This window comes from Dasypus novemcinctus, chromosome 21, assembly GCF_030445035.2.
Source record: "Dasypus novemcinctus isolate mDasNov1 chromosome 21, mDasNov1.1.hap2, whole genome shotgun sequence".
Classification (NCBI taxonomy): Eukaryota; Metazoa; Chordata; class Mammalia; order Cingulata; family Dasypodidae; genus Dasypus; species Dasypus novemcinctus.
This window is the reverse complement of record NC_080693.1, coordinates 55,534,887-55,555,831: the sequence shown is the minus strand read 5'-3', so window position 1 is coordinate 55,555,831 and position 20,945 is coordinate 55,534,887. Positions and strand designations below refer to the sequence as shown.

The 20,945-nt window shown below is 39.9% G+C and overlaps 1 protein-coding gene across 3 annotated transcripts in view; it reads left to right on the top strand.

Annotated features, from left to right (window-relative positions):
- The window catches only part of KAT7 (lysine acetyltransferase 7), a 29,683-nt gene extending 15,544 nt beyond the window's left edge, over positions 1-14,139 (top strand). For 2 of the 3 annotated variants that reach the window (XM_004446578.4, XM_004446577.4), the window contains 8 exons: positions 1,662-1,772; positions 4,274-4,465; positions 7,036-7,125; positions 7,353-7,493; positions 8,441-8,534; positions 11,023-11,169; positions 11,787-11,893; positions 12,523-14,139. In XM_004446578.4, coding sequence (XP_004446635.1) covers positions 1,662-1,772; positions 4,274-4,465; positions 7,036-7,125; positions 7,353-7,493; positions 8,441-8,534; positions 11,023-11,169; positions 11,787-11,893; positions 12,523-12,624 — 984 coding nt within the window. In that variant the 3' untranslated portion in view covers positions 12,625-14,139. Of the gene's footprint in view, positions 1-1,661; positions 1,773-4,273; positions 4,466-7,035; positions 7,126-7,352; positions 7,494-8,440; positions 8,535-10,276; positions 10,478-11,022; positions 11,170-11,786; positions 11,894-12,522 lie in introns of those variants that run through there. The other variant, XM_058284017.2, reaches the window with a different exon arrangement.
- The last annotated feature ends 6,806 nt before the right edge of the window (positions 14,140-20,945 follow it).

Below are 20,945 nucleotides of genomic sequence, written 5' to 3'. Positions count from 1 at the left end.
AGAAAAAATTCCAGTAAAAATAATCCTCCAGCTAGAAACCATTGCTAACAATTTATGTGTTCTCCCAGTCTTTTTCTGATGTGTATTTTTGTTTTTTTCCACAGAATTGGAGATTCACTTATTTAGTTATTATAGTAGATGAGCACACATATGGTTTGTGAATACTCAGTCAGACTGTGGCTTCACTAAGACAAAAATATGCCAGACTGTGCGTTTACTTTTTTGACTCTATCTTGAAAATGATAATCTTAAGGCTATATGGAAATAGATTTATGGATGGATGGGATTTTGGGGTGAATTTGTAGCTAAGCACATACACCAGACTTTTGGGTTTGATGTTGATGCCATTGTAGATGGAGGATTCTAGGAGTGGACTGTAGAATACCAGTTTGTATGCTTGACTCTATCCTGTAGTGTTTTTATCTGATTATAAAAACCAACGGTATAAATAATTATACCATTTATTAATACTTACGTGCTAGGCACTGTGGTTATATTATTCTACGTGTGTTCTTTAATTTTGTAAAAACCCTGTATGAAGGATGTTGTTTTACCTATTTTGTAGATAAGAGAACTGAGGTTTAGAGAGGTAATTTGCCTAAAATCATATAGTTAGAGTATCTTGAAGTAAAATTAAAATCCCTGACATTTTTATCTTTTTTAAGCTTTCTTTTTAACCTTCATGAAACTAGCAGAAATAGTTCATCCTTATAGCCTAAATCTTAGATGACAGTTCCAGATTTAAAGAGATATACATCAGTTTGGCCCAAATTAACCCTAAGAAATTTTAATAGGGGTAAAGGTCCTGGTGAATGGTGCCTTCTTATGCTAATATGTGTGTGAAATCTGTATTGTTCTTCTTGGGATGAGCCATCCACTCCACTTACCAATCATTATCTTCCATTCTCTGGGTGGGAGGGGGAGTCTAGAGCAAAGTGGGAAGGGCCAGAAACAAAGGTTTAAAAGGATGTTTTCTCTTGTAAAATTTCTTTCCTGGGAAAGGTTACTTGGAGTTCTTTGCCATGGTAAGATTTTTAAAACTGGATTATTTTTATGCTTCTAATTTTCTTAAGACTTATCCCTTTTTATGCTTAATATTTAGTAAAGCAGTTTTTAGAATTCAGCTCCTTTTTCCTGTGTACTTGGACTGGAGTTTTAAAGTGGAAGTATGTTAGTCCAGTTGCCCCTCCTTACCTGGAAATTTTCCTTCGAGTCTAAAATCTTAGACTCTAAGGCCTAAGAGGTTCTGTATTTATTTTTTTTTAAATCAGGGAATATCCTCAAAAGTTTCTTGCAGACCTCAGGATTTTAAGGATTTGTACTGCCTCTGGGTTTGTTGTATTTTATTTGTACTGTCATGCCCATTTTCAGATGAAGAAATGAAGGCATAGAGTTCTGATTCTTGAGATAGAAGAAAATAACTCCATTTAGTAGGTGTAGGAGCACTTCTACTCCAGATTCACTAGGGTAGGTAGTAGGTGTTTCTGGTATTATAAATAGTATGTCTTGTGCTGAATCCCTAGCGCCTTATATAATGCCTGGCATATAGTAGGCACTAAATAGTTTATGGGTGTGCTCGGCCCTCTAATTGGCATGGATTGAAATGAAATAAGACAAATTCTTAGAAGCAGAGAGTTATCTGGCTCTGTTTATTTTCCTAGGAACACAGACAGACCTATGGGAACACTCGGGAACCTCTCTTGGAAAACCTGACTAGCGAGTATGACTTGGATCTTTTCCGAAGAGCACAAGCCCGGGCTTCAGAGGATTTGGTGGGTATTAAAACCTCCAAGGACCACTTGTGAAAGGAACTTAGAACTGCCAAAAAATGATTAGGAGTCAGTTTGATGGGAATTAAATGTACTTTGCTGCTTTCTCCTCCCCTCCGCTGTCCTTTTTTGAGACCATCCTTCCCTTTCATAATTAAAGCTAATCACGGCCCCCTCCCTTCCCTTATCTCATTTTTTCCTTCCCTACAACTTAAAATACTCCACCTTCTGGAAGTTCTGTTTGGTTTGAGGTGGTAAAGCCTTATAAAACAATAAGGTGCCCCTTTGTCTTAGTTGGGTAATTTGCAATTCTGAAAACCTCCAGCCTGGGAAATACTCGTCTCTGTTTCTCTCTAAACCCAAACAGGAACTCCTCTTGAGGAGTTTCCTCACAGCCCAACAATACATTTATCATAAAAGAAGAAAAAAAAAAACCCAAACAGTGAAAAGGCTGTTGATAGGTGTTTTGGAATTAATCATTGACACAGCCAAAATTTTTTGTGTTAAGATGATTTTCTGCTTTGATTCTTATCTATAATTAGTTTACACTTTCATGATGCCCTAGACAGAATATTTTTTTTTCAAAGATTTATTTATTTATTTAATTTCCCCCCCTCCCCTGGTTGTCTGTTCTTGGTGTCTATTTGCTGCGTCTTGTTTCTTTGTCCGCTTCTGTTGTCGTCAGCGGCACGGGAAGTGTGGGCGGCGCCATTCCTGGGCAGGCTGCACTTTCTTTTCACGCTGGGCGGCTTTCCTCACGGGCGCACTCCTTGCGCGTGGGGCTCCCCCACGCGGGGGACACCCTTGCGTGGCAGGGCACTCCTTGCGCGCATCAGCGCTGCGCATGGCCAGCTCCACACGGGTCAAGGAGGCCCGGGGTTTGAACCGCGGACCTCCCATATGGTAGACGGACACCCTGACCACTGGGCCAAAGTCCGTTTCCCTAGACAGAATTTTTAACAGCTTTGCTTTAAGAAAATTCTCATGATTGAGTTTACCTCTGATTAAATGTGCTCAGGGAAGCTTCATTTGTGAAGTGAAGCTCTTGTTCACAGGAAGCCCACTGCACTAAGTTCTGGAGACATCAAGAGAAACGGAATCTGTCCTCAGTCCCCTCTCCCACTTCTAATTGCTCTTTATCAGGGACCTCAGCCACTCCCACTGTATCAATTATTCATTATTTTTAGGATAACTCATAACAAATACTTCATTAGAAAAAATCCTTAGTAGACTTGTTGAAAATTTGCAGGAGGATTTAGCTACCATTGGCTACCCAGGCTGTGACTAGCTGCTGCTTCTGGTTTTCCTGGTCCTACCCTAAAATATTTCCAAGGCTAGCATTTCACAACTATCCACCTGGTTATGCTTAAAAATTATTTCTGTAACCTATTCGTAGCCCTTGAGTGGAGATGGATATCCAAAAATTTCTACTTTCTAGACTGTAGATTCTAGAATCATATTATCATTGACATTTCAAATTTTTTAGAAGACCCAAGTGGGAGAGTTAACCACTGTGGCTACTCCTACAGATCCAGACAGTTTTTAAAAACCTGCAGATAAGCAGGGCACATTCCAGATAGTCTTTTCTGTTTCGTTTTTTATTGAATGTTCTGTGAGGGTGGTAAGTTTGTATTTGTGGTAGATTACCTTTTTTAAAGATTTATTATGTTTTTATTTATTTCTCTCCCCTTCTCCCCCAGTTGTCTGCTCTCTCTGTCGATTCCCTGTGTGTTCTTCTGTGACCGTTTCTATCCTTATCAGCGGCATTGAGAATCTGTGTTTCTTTTTGTTGCGTCATCTTGCTGTGTCAGTTCTCGGTGTATGTGGCGCCATTCCTGGGCAGGCTGCACATTCTTTCACGCTGAGCGGCTCTCCTTACGGGGTGCACTCCTTGTGCATGGGGCTCCCCTATGTGGGGGACACCCCTGCGTGGCACGGTACTCCTTGCGCGCATCAGCACTGCACATGGGCCAGCTCCACACGGGTCAGGGAGGCCCAGGGTTTGAACCGGGGACCTTCAATGTGGTAGGCGGATGCCCTATCCATTGGGCCAAGTCTGCTTCCCTTTATAATTCAGTTTGATTCAGATTGATAAAAACGAAGTTTTATCAAGGACTCCTTCTGATGTTAGGTAACACTTCCAGTGTTAGGGAGTAGAGAAGCCACTCTTGTGACATTTGTTCTGGACAATGTGTAGATGTCAAGTTTTCTATAAGTCTGTGGGATTATCCATGCCCATGTAGCTCTCTTTAGTGCAAGTTTCTAGAGGGTAGAAGCCAAATCTGTCTGATGTTTTCATAGCCTAGCATAGTTACTCACACAATCAAGAGCTTGAAACAGGCTTTTTTTTTTAAAGGTGATACTGGGGATTAAACTCAGGACCTCATGCATGGGAAAAAGGTGCTCAAACTACTGAGCTATTCCCACTCCCTAAAAAAAAGGTTTTTTAAAAACAAAGATAATGAATTTTAATCCTTTGAATTCTGATTTCTTCTTGATGCTAGGAGAAGTTAAGGCTACAAGGCCAAATCACAGAGGGGAGCAATATGATTAAAACAATTGCTTTTGGCCGTTATGAACTTGACACTTGGTACCATTCCCCTTATCCTGAAGAATATGCACGGCTGGGACGTCTCTACATGTGTGAATTCTGTTTAAAATATATGAAGAGCCAAACAATACTCCGCCGACACATGGTAAGCTGCCTGGGTTCCTCTCCCATGACTATAATGATGAAAAGTGCAGGATCGCTAGATTTTGCCCTAAAGATGACATCTGTCTAGGCAACTCTCACTGGTCCAGAGGAATGGGAGGAAGAAGGCAGAGGACAATGAAAGCCACATTTCAGGGCAGGGTTGTGCAGCCTGTGGCTTGGCTCGTGCTGGAGACCCCCAAAGCAGCTGATGGTCCTTACCCACATGAAGTTGTGTCTCTCTGCCTGCCCTTTCTCTGCTCTTTTATCTTTATTTCCTCCTTGGGATATGTGTCCCAAACTATGTGAAAATAGATGTCATGAGACAAGGCAGGGACAATGTTATGGTTCACGTATGTATCTCTAGCAGCTAGCCCAGGCAATAGATTAAATGTGTATAGAATGAATACTTATTTAAGGGCTATCACCCCGTGACAAATTAAGAAATTTACAAAATTGGTCCTTTGGTGCCTTCTGCCTCAGTAATGAGCTTTCTCCCTCTCAAGTTATTTGGTGCTTTCTAGTTTCTGAATAGTCTTCCTATTAAAAAGGGATAAAAACTTAAATCTGATTTTGTTTTTGGCATGTGTGTTTACTAGTTTTGCAGCCTAAGCCAATTTTCTTTCCCTAATTGTGAAATGAAGAGCCTTGTCTTAAAGGGAATTTCTGCCATGGAGAAGGGATGGGGAGTAGAGATTAGTCTTTCAAACAGGGAAACCTTTCTTTTTCTTGTTCTTTCTGAAGTCACAACATCATCTAAGTCATTCTAGGGTGTCTCTTCTCCCTTTCCCTTCCATCTTCATTTCCCAGGTTTTCATATACTAATATGTAATACCCAGACTTCCTATATTTCTGTCACTGTACTCTTCTTTCCAATTTGGTGATAATGTCTTTTTGTATGTGTCCGCAACTCCGAAGTACACAGTTTATAGCTCTGTGGCCCAGAACTGCTACTCTTATTAAACCCTCCAGACTCCAGCACACTTGACTTGAGGTGGGAATAGAGTATTGGAGGGGAGATGATGGGCAAGAACTGATGGAGACACTAGAGCACAGGGGATGATGGTGTCAGAAAGAACTGGATACAGACACAGATTGTGGACTGTGAAGATCAACTAAAAATGTGATTTTGTTGTATGAAAGTACGACTGGTGTTTTTAGTCATGTGAACTGCTTCCCACTTGTACCTTTTTTTACCCTTTTGTAATTGCTAACCAATAAAATTGACAAAAAGGACAAGAAATAGTAGTAGTAGAAAAAAGTACAAGGTCTAGATGATTTGAGGACCAAATAAACATTCAGAATAGTTGAGGATTATTTATGCAAATTTTAAAATCACAAGTATATTTTAATCCATGTCTCTTCTAATTACCCTTGCTTCAAGTGTGATCACTAATGGGATTTCTTTGGCTTGGCTTCTGCTTCTAAACAAATAATTGTTGTGTTGCTTTAGTTACTGGAAAAACAGCATGAGTAAAGGGATGGAGGTAGAAGCAATAGATGGACCTCTCAACAATCCCAGTTAATAAATATTTGAATTTATATTATATCACATTAGAGCATGACTCTTGGATTGATAAGAGTTGCCACAAAATTTGTTTAATAGAAAATGCCCCGTGCAGCAAAGTTTAATAGAAAATGCCCTGATTACATTTCAAGAATTCACTTATTTGCAGCAATGGATGACTGGCTGCATTAAATCAATTAGCATTTGAGTGTGAGCAAAGGGGTGGTACTGTGTGCCCCTTGTGGCCAGGAGCCCTCCCCTGCCTCCCCCAGCTTCCTGCTGCTCATGTAGGCTGCCATGTCTTTTTTAGCCACAAAAGGATTTGCTCCTATATCCTTGTATAACAGAGTACTTTGGGGTGCGGGCTGGGGGGGGGGGGGTTGGAGAGGGGAAGCACAGTTTTCATCATTGTAGGTCTATTTTCTAATCTGAAGAAAGACCATACATAATGGAGAGTTGGTAATGAGAAGTTACTGGTAAAGGTGAATGTAAAGTACTTAGCATCTCTTAAGCTGCTGGAAATAAGCTGCTTAAGAATTTCCTGTTGGCGTGAACTGTTTTATAATAAGCAAGGGTATTTTTATTTATCTGGCTTTTATGTAGTGGATGATTGTAATCTTCTGGGCTGGAAACAATGCCAGAATATAATCCAGAAAACTTGTTCTAAACTGCTGTAGAAATGTCATAAGTATATCACAATAACTTTAGAAGCCTTTATTTGTTTTACTGGAAAAATCTCTGCTTTGCTCCATGTTCTCAAGTGTGTTCCAGTATCCCTCAGCTCAGTTAACCAAATTTACCTTTTTTTTTTTTTGAGGTACTGGGGGCAGGGGATTGAACCAATGAGCCACATTGGTTGTTTTTTTTCATATGTTTTGCTTGTTGTTTATTTTTTTTAAGAGCACTGGCAACCAAACACAGGACCTCCCATGTGGGAAGCAGGGGCCAACCGTATGAGCCACATCCACTTCCTCAAATTAACCAAATTTGACCTGTAATTCCTTTTACCTTTTGAGGACCATTCTTGTCTGCAGGGTTTCCCTGATAGGAATTTCCTTCTCTTGCAGGCTAAGTGTGTGTGGAAACACCCACCTGGTGATGAGATATATCGCAAAGGTTCAATCTCTGTGTTTGAAGTAGATGGCAAGAAGAACAAGGTAAAAAATGATGCCTTAAGAAAAAGGGGTGGTAGTGCTATGCAGTCACAGGTTTCAAGAGTGTGTTTTTTCTATCACACCTTGTAAAGATAGAACTTTTCTGTTGGCCAAAATACACAATTTCTGTTGCATGAACAATAATGGTATGACCCTTAATTTCAGGCCTGTTATCTGATAAGCTTAGGAATCCGTGGCCCCACACGTGTATGCTCTTTCTCTGCTTCCAGATCTACTGCCAAAACCTGTGCCTGTTGGCTAAGCTTTTTCTGGACCACAAGACATTATACTATGATGTGGAACCCTTCCTGTTCTATGTTATGACAGAGGCGGACAACACTGGCTGCCACCTGATTGGATATTTTTCCAAGGTCAGCAGGATCTGGAGATTAAGAAGCTGATGGCCAGAGCAGGGTGATTGGTGTTGGCATGTCTGAGCTGATAAATCACTGACAGGAAGAGGTGGTACCCTGGGCAATCATGACATCCGTTCCCTTAAAAAACAATTAAGAAAAACTAACTTACATATCAAAGATTGATGAAAATCCGCATATCTTTATTGAAAACAACTGACTTGTTCATTTCTGGACTTCTGGAATAGAACAATTTTGTTGATACAATTCACATGCCATGCAATTCACCTATTTAAAATGTACAGTTTAGAGGTTTTTAGTATGTTCCCAGAGTTGTGCAACCATCATTGCAACTTTGGAACATGTTCATTACCCTCAAAAATTCCACACCCATTTAGCAACCACTCCCTATATCCCCCAACCCCTCTGAAACTTAGACAGCCATTAATCTACTTTCTGTCCCTATAAAAGTGCCTACTGTGGATATTTCTATTAATGGAATATAAAATAGGTGGTCTTTTGTGATTTTGACTTTTAAAACTTACTATGATTAAATATTTATATTACAAAATTTCCCATTTTTTATGTCTTTTTTGGTCCTTTTTTCAGAATGGAGATTGGAAGAAGTCCTTTCTGTCCTCTACAGGGTTTGTTCCATTCTCCAGCAGGCAGCCTCTTTTTAAATAATTGTTTTTAGGAGGATTGCTGTAGCCTGACTCAGGCAGTCTTAATCTTTTTGCCCTTCTCTGTGTCTGTAAAGAACCTGGAATTGGCCACCTTAAAGATGAGACTGGAGGTCTCTGAGATAGGGAAACCCTGGGATTAATGGCTTTAGCCATCATAAAGCTGTGAGTTTGACAGCCACTCCCCAGACTGGTTAGCCAGATATTTTGTAAGCAGCCTTGTTTTCTATCTGTGATTCCAAACTCTTTTAAGATCTATTCATTTGTTTTCTCTTGATTTAGGAAAAGAATTCCTTCCTCAACTACAATGTATCCTGTATTCTTACCATGCCTCAGTACATGAGACAAGGCTATGGCAAGATGCTCATTGATTTCAGTAAGTGAAACTGCTAAGTCATAGCTTCACAAGGCAGGAATCAAATGAATATTATTGTTTGTCTTGCTGTTTTATGGTCTATACAATCACTGGCATGTAGTGGAAGTACACAGGTAATTCATTAAGTGAACGAGTAAGTGGGGAAAAGCTGAACATTGTCAGTCTGCCTAATACACGTTGAACCCAGTGAATACAGGACTTTGGTTGGTACTAATTAAGTAATTAGTAGGCGATGTGGAGGATTATTCCAGTTCTATGCATACTTGCATAAGACTTAATATCTCCTCCTGAATGTCAGGGATGTTATTATAGCTGTATTATTATTATTACTGTTAGTAGTAGTAGTATTTTAGGAGGTACTGGGGATTGAATCCAGGACTTCCTGTATGGGAAGCAGGTGCTTAACCACTGAGCTGTAAAATGACCCATGGATGTCATTTCGTTATGGGTTTGTCTAGAAGTAATCTATATACCTCATAGAGACTTTGAATGGATATTATTCATTGTCCACTGTCATAACGTTTTGAATTGAGATTAGAATTCTTAGAATTAGCCTCCCAAGTCTTATTTCATTTTTAAGCCATTTGAGAAGAGATGAATCAGGAGATGGCATAAGCCATTGGAGTGGGGGTAAGGGGACAGGGATGTATATCTTTGAATACTTTTGAAAAACTTAATTTTATAGAAGACTTTCAAACTTAGACAAAAGTAGAAAAGTATAAGGGGAGCAGATGTGGCTCAAGCAGTTGGGTGCCTTCCTCCCACATGGAAGGCCCCAGTGCCTCCTGAGGAAGATGAGCAGACAGATAAGGGAGCTGTCTGTGGGGAGGGGGGAATTTTTAAAAATAGAAAAGCATTTTTAAAAACCCTCCTGTACCCATCACCTGGCATCAATAATTACCATTTTATGGCCAATCTTAACCTATATTTCTACCGTCAATTATTTTGCTATATCTGAAAGATAAACTATTATACCTAAAAAATCTTTTAAAAAATTCCATACTATTTATCATTATATACAGTATTCAGATTTCCCTGGTTTTGTGATTTATTTTTTAATCAGATCCAGATAAGCTTGATGTATCAGGATTGGTTCATGTGATTCATAAATCACTTTTTTTTTAACAAATCAGTTTCCTTGATAAGTATTAATAAAGCATACAGTTTATCCAAAGTGTATAATCAGTGGTATTTGGTATAATTACTTAGTTGTGCCTTCCTCACTTCAGTCATTACTAGAGCATTTTCATGATTTCATTAATAGTAATCATAAAAAACAGACAAAATTCTTTACCACTCAGATAAGTTACTTTTAATCTAAAAGTTCCCCCTCTACCTCTCCTTTATTTCTTTTCTATTTGTTGTAAAAAAAATTAGGTTAGAGTATAAATTTTGCTGACTGCATTCCCATAGTATCATTTAATGTATTTTGTATAAATTGAATGTTAGATGTTAAAACTAGTGGTTTGATCAGATTCAGGACCTTCCTCCTCTCATCCGCCTTCCCCCAGTACATAGGTATTACTGACATAATCCGTTCTTTAAGTATAGAGATTTGAAAAATATAAAAAGCTGTTTAATGACAAGGCTTCCCATTTACCTTATTTCCAGTACACACCTAGAGATAACCATTGTTCTAAAGTTTTTAATGAAGTCTTCCAGAGTTTGAAAATGCCTGTTATTAAAGTAAATATACAGGGAAGTGGAATTGGCTCAACTGATATCATGTTCACCTACCACAGGGGAGGTCCAGGGTTCAAACCCAGGGCCTCCTGACCCGTGTGGTATGCTGGCCCACACGCAGTGCTGATGGGCGCAAGGAGTGCCATGCCATGTAGGGGAGCCCCATGCACAAGGAGTGCGCCCCATGAGGAGAACCGCTGTGCGCGAAAAAAATGCAGCCTGCCCAGGAGTAGCACCACACACACGGAGAGCTGATGCAGCAAGATGACGCAACAAAAAGAAACACAGATTCCCAGTGCCGCTGACAAGAATCCAAGTGGACACAGAAGAACACACAGTGAATGGACACAGAGAGCAGACAACTGGGGAGGGGGAAGGGGAGAGAAATTGAAAAAAAAAAAAAAAGTAAATATACATTCTTCTCTTTTTGTTTGTACAAAGGCACAGTACTAAACACCCCCACAGAAGCCCAAGTTTGAATTGGGAAAACTCATGGAGCTTCACGGTGAAGGTAGTAGTTCTGGAAAAGGAACTGGAGATGAGACAGGTGCTAAAGTTGAACGAGCTGATGGATATGAGCCAGCAGTCCAAGAATCTGTTTAAAATTCACCCCTTTAAAAGTGACGAAATGTCTTGTTTGTGGGGAAAAATAAATAATACCCACATAGTATTCCATTGAATGAATGAACCATAATTGATATTGCAAAGTTAACTGTACTTTTTAAAACTTCTTCCATGGTGGCACATTATTCTTTGCCATTAGGATGAGTGTTGCTAGAAAAAGTGTGTATTTGTTCCCTGGCAGGTTATTTGCTTTCCAAAGTGGAAGAAAAAGTTGGCTCCCCAGAACGTCCACTCTCGGATCTGGGGCTCATAAGTTATCGCAGTTATTGGAAAGAAGTTCTTCTCCGTTACCTGCATAATTTTCAAGGCAAAGAGATTTCTATCAAAGGTTAGTTTTTGATTCTTTAGAAAGGTTAATTATTACCTAAAATGTTAAATCCATTGCATAGTCTAACTTTTCTAGTTGGCCATGTGCATTCTTCGTAATCTGCAAAGATACTGTTCCATTCTATGTTTCATCTGCATGTAAGAATGGAAGACCCAATGTATATGGGCCACTGTAGAGATCCTCACTAAAGGTATCTAGGATTACAGAACATTTGGGCCCTGGGAATGTTTTATAAATTGGTTTCTCAAATCCAGGGTTGCTAACACTAATTCTTACAGAAAGTCATAAAGATGGAAAATTTCCTTATCTTTAAGTGTGCTACCACATGCAGGCGCTTCTAACTAAGTAAAATGACTTTTTAAGTAGAGAATATTCCTATGTATTTATGCAAGGTAGGAAGCATTTATTTTGGTCTATTTTTGACCTTGATTTCTAAGGGGCCTAGAGTGATTTCCTATTGTAATATCCCTTTTCTGTAGTTACTTGGAATAGCAGGTGATTGCTTTATAAACTGTTGGCTAAACATGTTATGATTGAGTGCTAGATTTTGGATTTCCCCTAAGGTCGAGTGGTGTGCAGTTTGGCCATAACATAATCTGTAGCTCTTCTTTTTTCAGAAATTAGCCAGGAGACAGCTGTGAATCCTGTGGACATTGTCAGTACTCTGCAAGCCCTTCAAATGCTCAAGTATTGGAAAGGGAAACACCTGGTTTTAAAGAGACAGGTAAGGTTTTTATCAGCTGCTTACTCATTGCTAGATGTCTGCTAAGACTTACTGGAACAAAGTGGGGTGGGCCTTCAGATCCAAACGGTAGCCTTCCCTCTTAAAGGAGTTTTGCTTACTTTATTTCTTTAGCTGGCAGTGATGTCTCTGTTTCAGTTGTTAAGCTTATCTGTTACCTTAGATAATCCTTATCAGAAGCTCTGAGTAAGTGCCTGTGTCAAATTTGAGTGACACAAGTTAAGCAGCTTTATGATTGCACAGTACTTTATATCATTTGATTTTTCTTAGATTGGAAAAAATTGCTGATCTCTAGAAGGGAATCTTTACAAACTCCATGGCATGTGGGAAGTAGTTTTAAATTCCTTTAACAAATGCCATCCCTACTATCAATGCCCACTTTTAGTTTTTTTAGTTAATTCCTGTGTGTAATAACGGAAAGCAAATAATGATTTTCTTTTCTCAGTGAGGGAAGAAGTCAGTTAAATAGGAAAGCATTTTGTAAATCAAAAGAATATTTTTTGACATTATTAAACCTTTTTGGAAATTACTTTTGAATAAATAATCATTTTAGAATCCATATAAAATATTTTAGTTGAATGTGTGTAATTTTTCCCATTGTTCTCCCCTAGGACCTGATTGATGAGTGGATAGCCAAAGAGGCCAAAAGGTCCAACTCCAATAAAACCATGGATCCGAGCTGTTTAAAATGGACCCCTCCCAAGGGCACTTAAAGTGACCTGTCACTCTGAGCCAGCGAACCCCAGCAGTAGGAATCCGTACCCTAGGGATCTGTCTGTCATTTCTGTTACTCTTGTGATTGGCAAGTACAGTATCCTTTGGGAAGGCCATCCCCCTCAGGACTGTCCTGGCTCCGACCTTCGTGTACACTGCAGACGCTGGTTCTGAGGAACTGTTGTTTCGGCCTCAGTGAGGTTGCCTGGATGGGAACTGTATTAGACTTGAGTGCAGATCCCTCATAGCACTGACCCAAGGAGTTCTGTTATGGTACTGTACCTGTCCAGTCACTGGTTCTCTCCTCCTGTTCTCTAGCCTCATGAGGTTGTATTGTGTCTTCTAAATTGTTTGTAATATATGTGCTTCTTGCCACCTGGTATCAGACTTCCAAATATGGTTGTAACCACCAGGACCTTTCCAATTACTCCTTAAACGTGTTTTGTGGAGGGGCAGGGAAGAGCACTTCTGAATGTGTGTATACTGGAAGGGGTCCATTCACTTTGGATCTTAACTAATTTTATATATTTTTTGCCTCTGGTTTTATTGAATGACTTACTTTTGATCTGCATCAGGCTGACCAGAGCCATATACTTTTGAAGAGTTTCCTGGGGATTACTCTGAAAAAGATGGAGAGAATTAAGAGTGGTGATTCTGTATTTTGAGTCTGCCTGTGGTCAGTGTCTTGGTGGAAGGGAATCCTGGTAGTAAATATTTTCTTCTTTCTTTACTCCCTGCTCCTTTTACATTTTCAATTTCCAAAATAATTTTCAGTTCTTTTCATGTCATGTGAGCTGGTTAATTATATTGGAGAATCCTTTTCACCTGAACTAGTCTGATATAACTCACCCATACTTCCACGTAAGTTGCACTGAATTTGTCCAAACATCCTCAGAGAAGTAGAAAATGATTGGAAATCACTTCCATATCTCAGACCATAATTCAGCAATGCAGAATGGCTACCCCTGCCAAGGTTTGATTCTCTTTTCAACCGTGCCTCACCCTAGGACTAAGAAGTACTTCTGCCCCTCCAAGAACTCCTCCATTTCCTTTTTTGGGATTTGCTACCATTTCCCTAGTCTCTGGTCTCCTATTTTTGGTATTGTTCAAGTGAAGGAAGGGATGTTCCCTCTAATTTCTCTCTGGCCTGTTATAACCTGCTATCTTGAGGCAGCTTTTGATGTATGACATGTCACCCTTCCCAACTCGGTCTCCTACAACGCTGCTTTCATCTTGTGGCGCCCTCATCACAATCCTGAACTCTGGACATTTGTGCCTTTCTCTTGTCATCTCTGTACACTACTTATATTCACTGTGGGTTGGTGGGGGGTTGTTTTTAAGCATGTTCAGTGGCAGCCCCCCTCCAGTTTTAGTGTCACTTAAATTTATCCAAAAGCAACTTCACTAGGGGTTTTCTTGAGGGGTAAAGGCCTTTTACAAAAGCTGAACCCCTCCCCACATGTAGAATGTGCTGTTATATATCTACTACTCAATAAAGCATGTTCTCTGCTCAAGTCTGTTTCATCCAGGCACTTTTCTTTTACATATGAAAATGATGCAGCTGACCTGTTACTTATAGGAAATGCACTTAGGATTTTTTTTCTGTAGCAGTAAGCGGACTTTGAGGGATATGGTTTGTGGCTATGGAATTTTTTTTTTTTTTTTTATCTATAATGCAAACTATATATAGAGGGAATGCTTTCTCTTAATTCGCCTAGGTGGTGGGATAAATTAGATCTACCTCACTTTGGTTCCAGCTAACAGGTATGCATAGCAATGTCTGTTCAGTATTACTCTTTTGTTAAGTTTATTTCCCCCTTATTTCAAGGGTAAAGGACCCAGCAGGAAGTTAGGATGGGTAGGACGTGGAAACAGGTGCATTTTCCTCATCTCCACATTAATTTATCACAGAGAACAATGACTAATCATTGACTCTTTTCAAGCTTGGGATGATTATACTTCTGAAAATAGCTGCATTTTTCTTTAGCATTTATCCAGTGCAGGAAAAGGAAGAATCTTTATGTAGAAAAGAGGATGATGGGAATTGTATTTGCTCAGGTGTGCTTTTTGGTCAGTGAGGCCAGTAGTGGTGAGTGCCTATCCCGGTTTACAAATTTGAGGGCTCTCCTTTGCAAGACTAGAGTCCTTGGGTGTTACCTGCTAGAGTGGGGGATGGGATGGAGAGAAGCTTAAGTTTGCAAAAAGTCCCTTTTAATCTTAGAATGTCTGCCCAGACCTCCCTGTTCTAGATATTTGCATGAAAGGGAAATTATTCTCATGAGAATGGAATGCTAAGAGGTGATGACTTCCACTGATTTTCATCCCCTTTCCTCACCTAAAGGTAAAAAGATTTCCTTATAGGTATGGAAACAGAATGTTTCCCTTGGCAACTTCAAGTGGCACATCATCCCTCTTTCAGCCCCTTTTACCTGCACAAAACTCAACTGTCTGGTTCCTTCCTTGGAAGAGCAAAAGTAGTTCCTGGATTTAACTCCTGCCTCCCACTCAGTGGAAGCACCTAGTCTATCTGTGGAGGAGGAGACCAGCCCTAGCATGTGCTGATTGCTTACTGTATGCCCAGCATTGTGCTTGGTGCATTCATTCTGCCTCATTTAGCCCTCATATTAGCCCTGTGGATTAGATGTTCACACTGGTTGTGTAGAAGGAAACCTGGAACCCAAGGTGACCCAATCAGCAATTAAAGCAGTGAACTGGGCAAGAAGTGATTTCAATTGATCCTAGAGGCAGCAAACTGGGGGCCAGATTGTTAAACCAGGAAACAAAAGATGTGCCACATTCTGGCTCTGCTTCTTTCTTATTACCTGTACAGGAATGAACTGCGTAGCAGGCACTGGTATCTGTTCTTTTTCATTCCACCCTTACAACAACATTATGAGTTTGATACTATATATCTTTTCCAGATGAGAAAATTTGACAGAAGTCTTGCTATAGGGATACAGAAACAGGATGCGAGCCCAATTCCCATACCTGTGGGAGGTGGAGCCCTTGTCTAGTCATTTGATGCCTCTGTGCCTGTTTTCCCATTTCTTGCATGAGACTATATTATGTACTTTTTAAAACTTTATTTCAAAATAATTTCAAACTTATGAGACAGTTGCGAAAATAATACAAACTCCATATAGAGAACTCCAACCTACTCCCATCCCCCTAGATACCCAAATATACCGATTTTAATATTTTGCCACCTTTGCTATTTTTTGTCATCTATTTTTGGAACATCTGAGAGCAGGTTGTGCACATCAGACCTTGAGCACGTAATACTTCATGTACATTTCCTGTCAAGGATATTCATTTATGTAATCACCTTAAATACAGATACCAAATTCAAGAAATGGGATATTGATATAAAGCTTTTATTCTATATTCTAATTTTAAAAAAAAATTTTTTAGAAGGTACTGGGGATTTGAACCCAGGACCTTGTACATAGGGAGCAGGTGCTCAGTCACTGAGCCGTGTCTGCTTCCCAGTAAGAACTGGCCTTGTTCGTTTGTTCGTAGGAGGCACCATGGACTGAACCTGGGACCATGGAAGCAGGTGCTCAACCACCTGAGATATACCCACTCTTCCCAATATTTTTTGTCTCAGTTATGTCCTTTTGAGTCTTTTCTCCTCCATTCCTGGACCTCACCCAGTATCATGTGTTGCATTTAATTGTCATTATTTAGTTTTCCCTTTTTAAAGTGTGAAAACATACAACATAAATCTTCCCATTCCAAGCCCTCCCAATCATACTAGTGAGATTAATCACATTCACAATGTTGCAATACCCTCACCACCATTACTAGAACTTTCTTTCCCATTATCCCAAACAGAATCCCTACGCTCATTTTTTATTACTTCCCCATTGCCCCTGCCCCTTACTCCTAGTAATCTATATTCTATCTTCTGTCTGAGTTTACATATTCTGATATTTTCTTTGTAGTTATGGGGTTTAAATTTAACATCCTAAATCTATAACAATGTTGTTTGCTTTGATACCAACTTAACTTCCTTAGCATACATGTGAACTATGTTAGCATATGTAGGAACTATGTTCCTATACTCTGTTGTCCCACATTTAGTTCTTGTCATAAATTACTTATTTATACATTATGAGCCAAAACATTGATTTATCATTATGTTTTATGCATTTGCCTTTTGAATCCTGTAGGAAATAAAAAGTTACAAATAAAAAATACTATAGTCATGGTATTATATTTACCCGTGTTATTAACTTTACCAGAGATCTTTATTTCTTCATGTGGTTTCAATATTTTGTCTAGTGCCCTTTCCTTTCAACTTGCAGAACCCTGTTAGCATTTCTTGAAGTTGCTCAGCTTTTGTTTAGGAATTTCTTAATTCCTCCCTCATTTTTGAAACACAGTTTTGTCAGATACAGAATTCTTGGTTAGCAATTTTTTACTTTCAGCACTTTAATATGTCTTCCCATTGTCTTGCCTTCATGGTTTCTGATGAGATATAGGCACTTAATCTTACTGAGGTTCCCTTGTATATGACAGGTTGTTTCTCTCTGACAGCTTTCAGAATTCTATCTCCTTGACATCTGATAATTTGATTGTAATGTGGTGCAGTGTTGGTCTATTTGAGTTTATCCTGTTTGGAGTTTTTTGGGCATCTTGGATGTGTATATACATCTCTTTCATTAAATTTGGGAAGTTTTTAGCCATTATTCCTTTGAATATTCTCTGCCCCTTCTCCTTCAGGGACTTCCGCTATGCATATATTGATATGCTTAATGGTGTCTTAACAGATTCCTCTGGCTCTGTTCACAAGTTTTTTATTATTTTTCCTCTTTATTCTACCTCCTCAGACTGGATGATTTCAATTTTCTTATCCTCAAGTTTCACAGATTCTTCTGCCACTTCCAATCTGCTGTTGAACTCCATGAGTGAATTTTAAATTCCTGTTATTGCGGGCTTCAGCTTTGTCTGTGTTCTTTTCATAACTTCCATCTTTCTATTTATATTCTCTTTATGTTTATCTGTTGTTTTCCTGATTTCCTTTAGCCCTTTGAGCATTTTTAGAACCATTTTGTAAATCTCTAATGTCCTGGGTCTGATCCTCATTAGCAGTTTCATTTTTTTAGGAGGTACTGGGGATTGAACCTGGGACCTCGTACATGGGAAGCAGTTGCTCAACCACTGAGCTACACCTGCTCCCTATCATTGATGGTTTCTAATGCTTTTGTCTTCCCCATTTCCTGGGCCATCACTCACTATTCCTTGGTATGTTTTTTAATCTTTTGTTGAAACCTGGATATTTTGATAATTTTAGTGTGTTGCTGGAATTTAGACTCTGAATCCATTTCTTAAGCTTGTATACAGCTTGCGTTAGGACTGAGCTTTCCTTGAATGCCAGAAGCTACTTAAAAAAAAAACAAAAAACCTCTTTCCCAAACCTTACAGATTGACTTATGAATGCTGTCCTTCAGAATTATCCATATAATGAGTTTGGAGAATAGCTCCAGGCCAAAGCGTAGAGGTTGCCCTGATCCTTTCTGGACATGCATCTTGTTTTGGATATTCACGGGGGTCCCTCCCTTTGTTCACGCTGGTATCAGTGTCTGCTTTTCCCTAGGAAACTGTTTCCTCACGGTCCCAGGCAGTCTACTGTTTGTTCTATAGCCAGCAGTCCCTTACTCTAAGCAGCAGAACTTCACTGCTCTCCCACAGGGTTCTTTAGGGGAGCTCTGTAAACTGCCTTCCAACACTCAGAGCAAGTTCGAGGACAGCGCGTCCCTCAGGCTACCACCAGACAGATTGGGCTAGACATAGATGCTCCCAATGTGTGCATGGGGTTTATTTTGCTCCCTCTGGAACCATGACCAGGGATCTGCAATGAGAACATGTGAATCAGTGAGGAGTGGAAGTAAGGGGTAGAATGGTAGAGGTTGGCAGGATGCCAGGAGATCCTATCACTCCTACCCCCCCCCCTTTTCTTTTAAAAGCAGTTTTATATACCATATAGTCATGGAAAGTGTACAATCAGTGGCTCTCAGTATAATTGCAGAGGTGGGCATTCACCACTACACTCAATTTTGGAACATTTTCATTGGACAAAAAAGAAAATAAAACACACCCCTTATACCCCCACTTATTATTGACACAGCATTGGTGTGGTACCTTTGTTAATAATTGAAAGAATACTAAAATATAATTGTTAACTATAGTACATAGTTTGCATTAGGTGTATTTTCCCCCCATATACTGCCCCATTATTGACACCTTGTAATAGTGACATACATTTGTACTGGTTCCTGGAAGAAAATTCTTATAGTTGTACTATTAACCACATTCATTGTTCACAACAGGGTTCACTGTTAAACCATCCCATGTTTTATCCTCTAGCTTTCCTTCTAGTGACATACATGACCCTAAATTTCCCTTTCAACCACAATCGCACACATAATTCAGGGGTGTTAATTACACTCACAATAATATGCTACTGTTGCCTCTATCCATTTCCAAACATTTACTGTCAACCTTATTGAAAATTCTGCACAAACTAAGCATCAGCTCCTCATTCTCTATCCCCATTCTATCGCCTGGTAATATGTTTTCTAGATGTTAACTCTTGAGTTTGCTCATTATAATTAGTTCATACCAGTGAAATAATTTTGTTCTATTGTGCCTTGGCTAATTTCACTCAACATAATGTCCTCAAGATTCATCTATGTTGCATTCATCAGGACTTCATTTCTTCTTACAGCTGAATAATATTCCTACCATTTTTTTTTTTTTTTAAAGATTTATTTATTTATTTAATTTCCCCCCCTCCCCTGGTTGTCTGTTCTTGGTGTCTATTTGCTGCGTCTTGTTTCTTTGTCGCTTCTGTTGTCGTCAGCGGCACGGGAAGTGTGGGCGGCGCCATTCCTGGGCAGGCTGCTCTTTCTTTTCACGCTGGGCGGCTTTCCTCACGGGCGCACTCCTTGCGCGTGGGGCTCCCCCACGCGGGGGACACCCTTGCGTGGCACGGCACTCCTTGCGCGCATCAGCACTGCGCATGGCCAGCTCCACACGGCTCAAGGAGGACCGGGGTTTGAACCGCGGACCTCCCATATGGTAGACGGACGCCCTAACCACTGGGCCAAAGTCCGTTTCCCATTCCTACCATTTTTGAAAAACCTTTTCCTTGATTTGGCACTTGCCCTCTTACCATAATCCTTTTAACAGTTTTCTGGAGTCCTGAGAAAGTAGTTTTTCAAAGCATCTCACTCTACCATCTTGATCAGGGCGTGGCCCATACTAAGTAATTTTTAACATTACTTTTAATTACTTTTAACTTGTCTTCAACTTTGATTTGTCCTTATAGTTCTGGGGCAGGTTGTATGGTATACGTGGTCCTTCCTGTGGTTGGGGATGGGAAAGATCTTGAATGGACAAGTTGTCCATGTCAAGCATGTTGGTTCAGGTCAACGTTGGGGCCACATATGAACTAAAACCAGTTGTGAAATTAGACCACAGCTTACTTACAGTTCACTTTCCTTTGGGAGCTTGAAACAAATGATAAGCAGCTTTTTGTATGTATTACTAGTAACTTTTCAAGGGTAGTTATAGCCATACCTGCCTCTTTCTCCTTTGGAGAGCAACTGATAAATCAAAGGACATATTAAAGAAGAATAGTGTGATTTTATGACAAGTGTTAAGGATCAAGTAGCATAGTTCTCAGCAGTGAGAGTTGTTCTTCAGAGTTCTTTTGAGAATCTGATCAAAGCATTGGTCCTTTTTATGAAAAAATGTTCATATGCATATTTGTGTACACATTTGCCTACAGTTCAGGAAATTGTGCTCTTCCTGGACATAGGTTTTTTAAAAATGCTGTACAGGATTTTGCACATTCTAAGAATAAAATATGGGAACTCTTTTGCTGTTCATTGGGATCATGGTTGTATAGAATTGTACCTCAACTAGTTTTGCTCCAGCACTTGCTATCACAAACTTATATGACTTCCCTTGCAGGCTGTTTCCTGCTGGCAGGGGCATTATAATTGCCCATTTTCTTTTCTTTTTTTTTTTAGATTTATTTATTTCTCTCCCCTTCCCCGCCCCCGCTCAGTTGTCTGTTCTCTGTGTCCATTCACTCCATGTTCTTTTTTTATCTGCTTCTGTTGTCAGCGGCACGGAATCTGTGTCTCGTTTAGTTGCGTCATCTTGCTGTGTCAGTTCTCCATGTGTGTGTTGCCGTTCCTGGGCAGGCCGTACTTTCTTTGGTGCTGGACGGCTCTCCTTACGGGGGGGTGCACTCCTTGCGCGCATCAGTACTGCGCATGGGCCAGCTGCACACAGGTCAGGGAGGCCC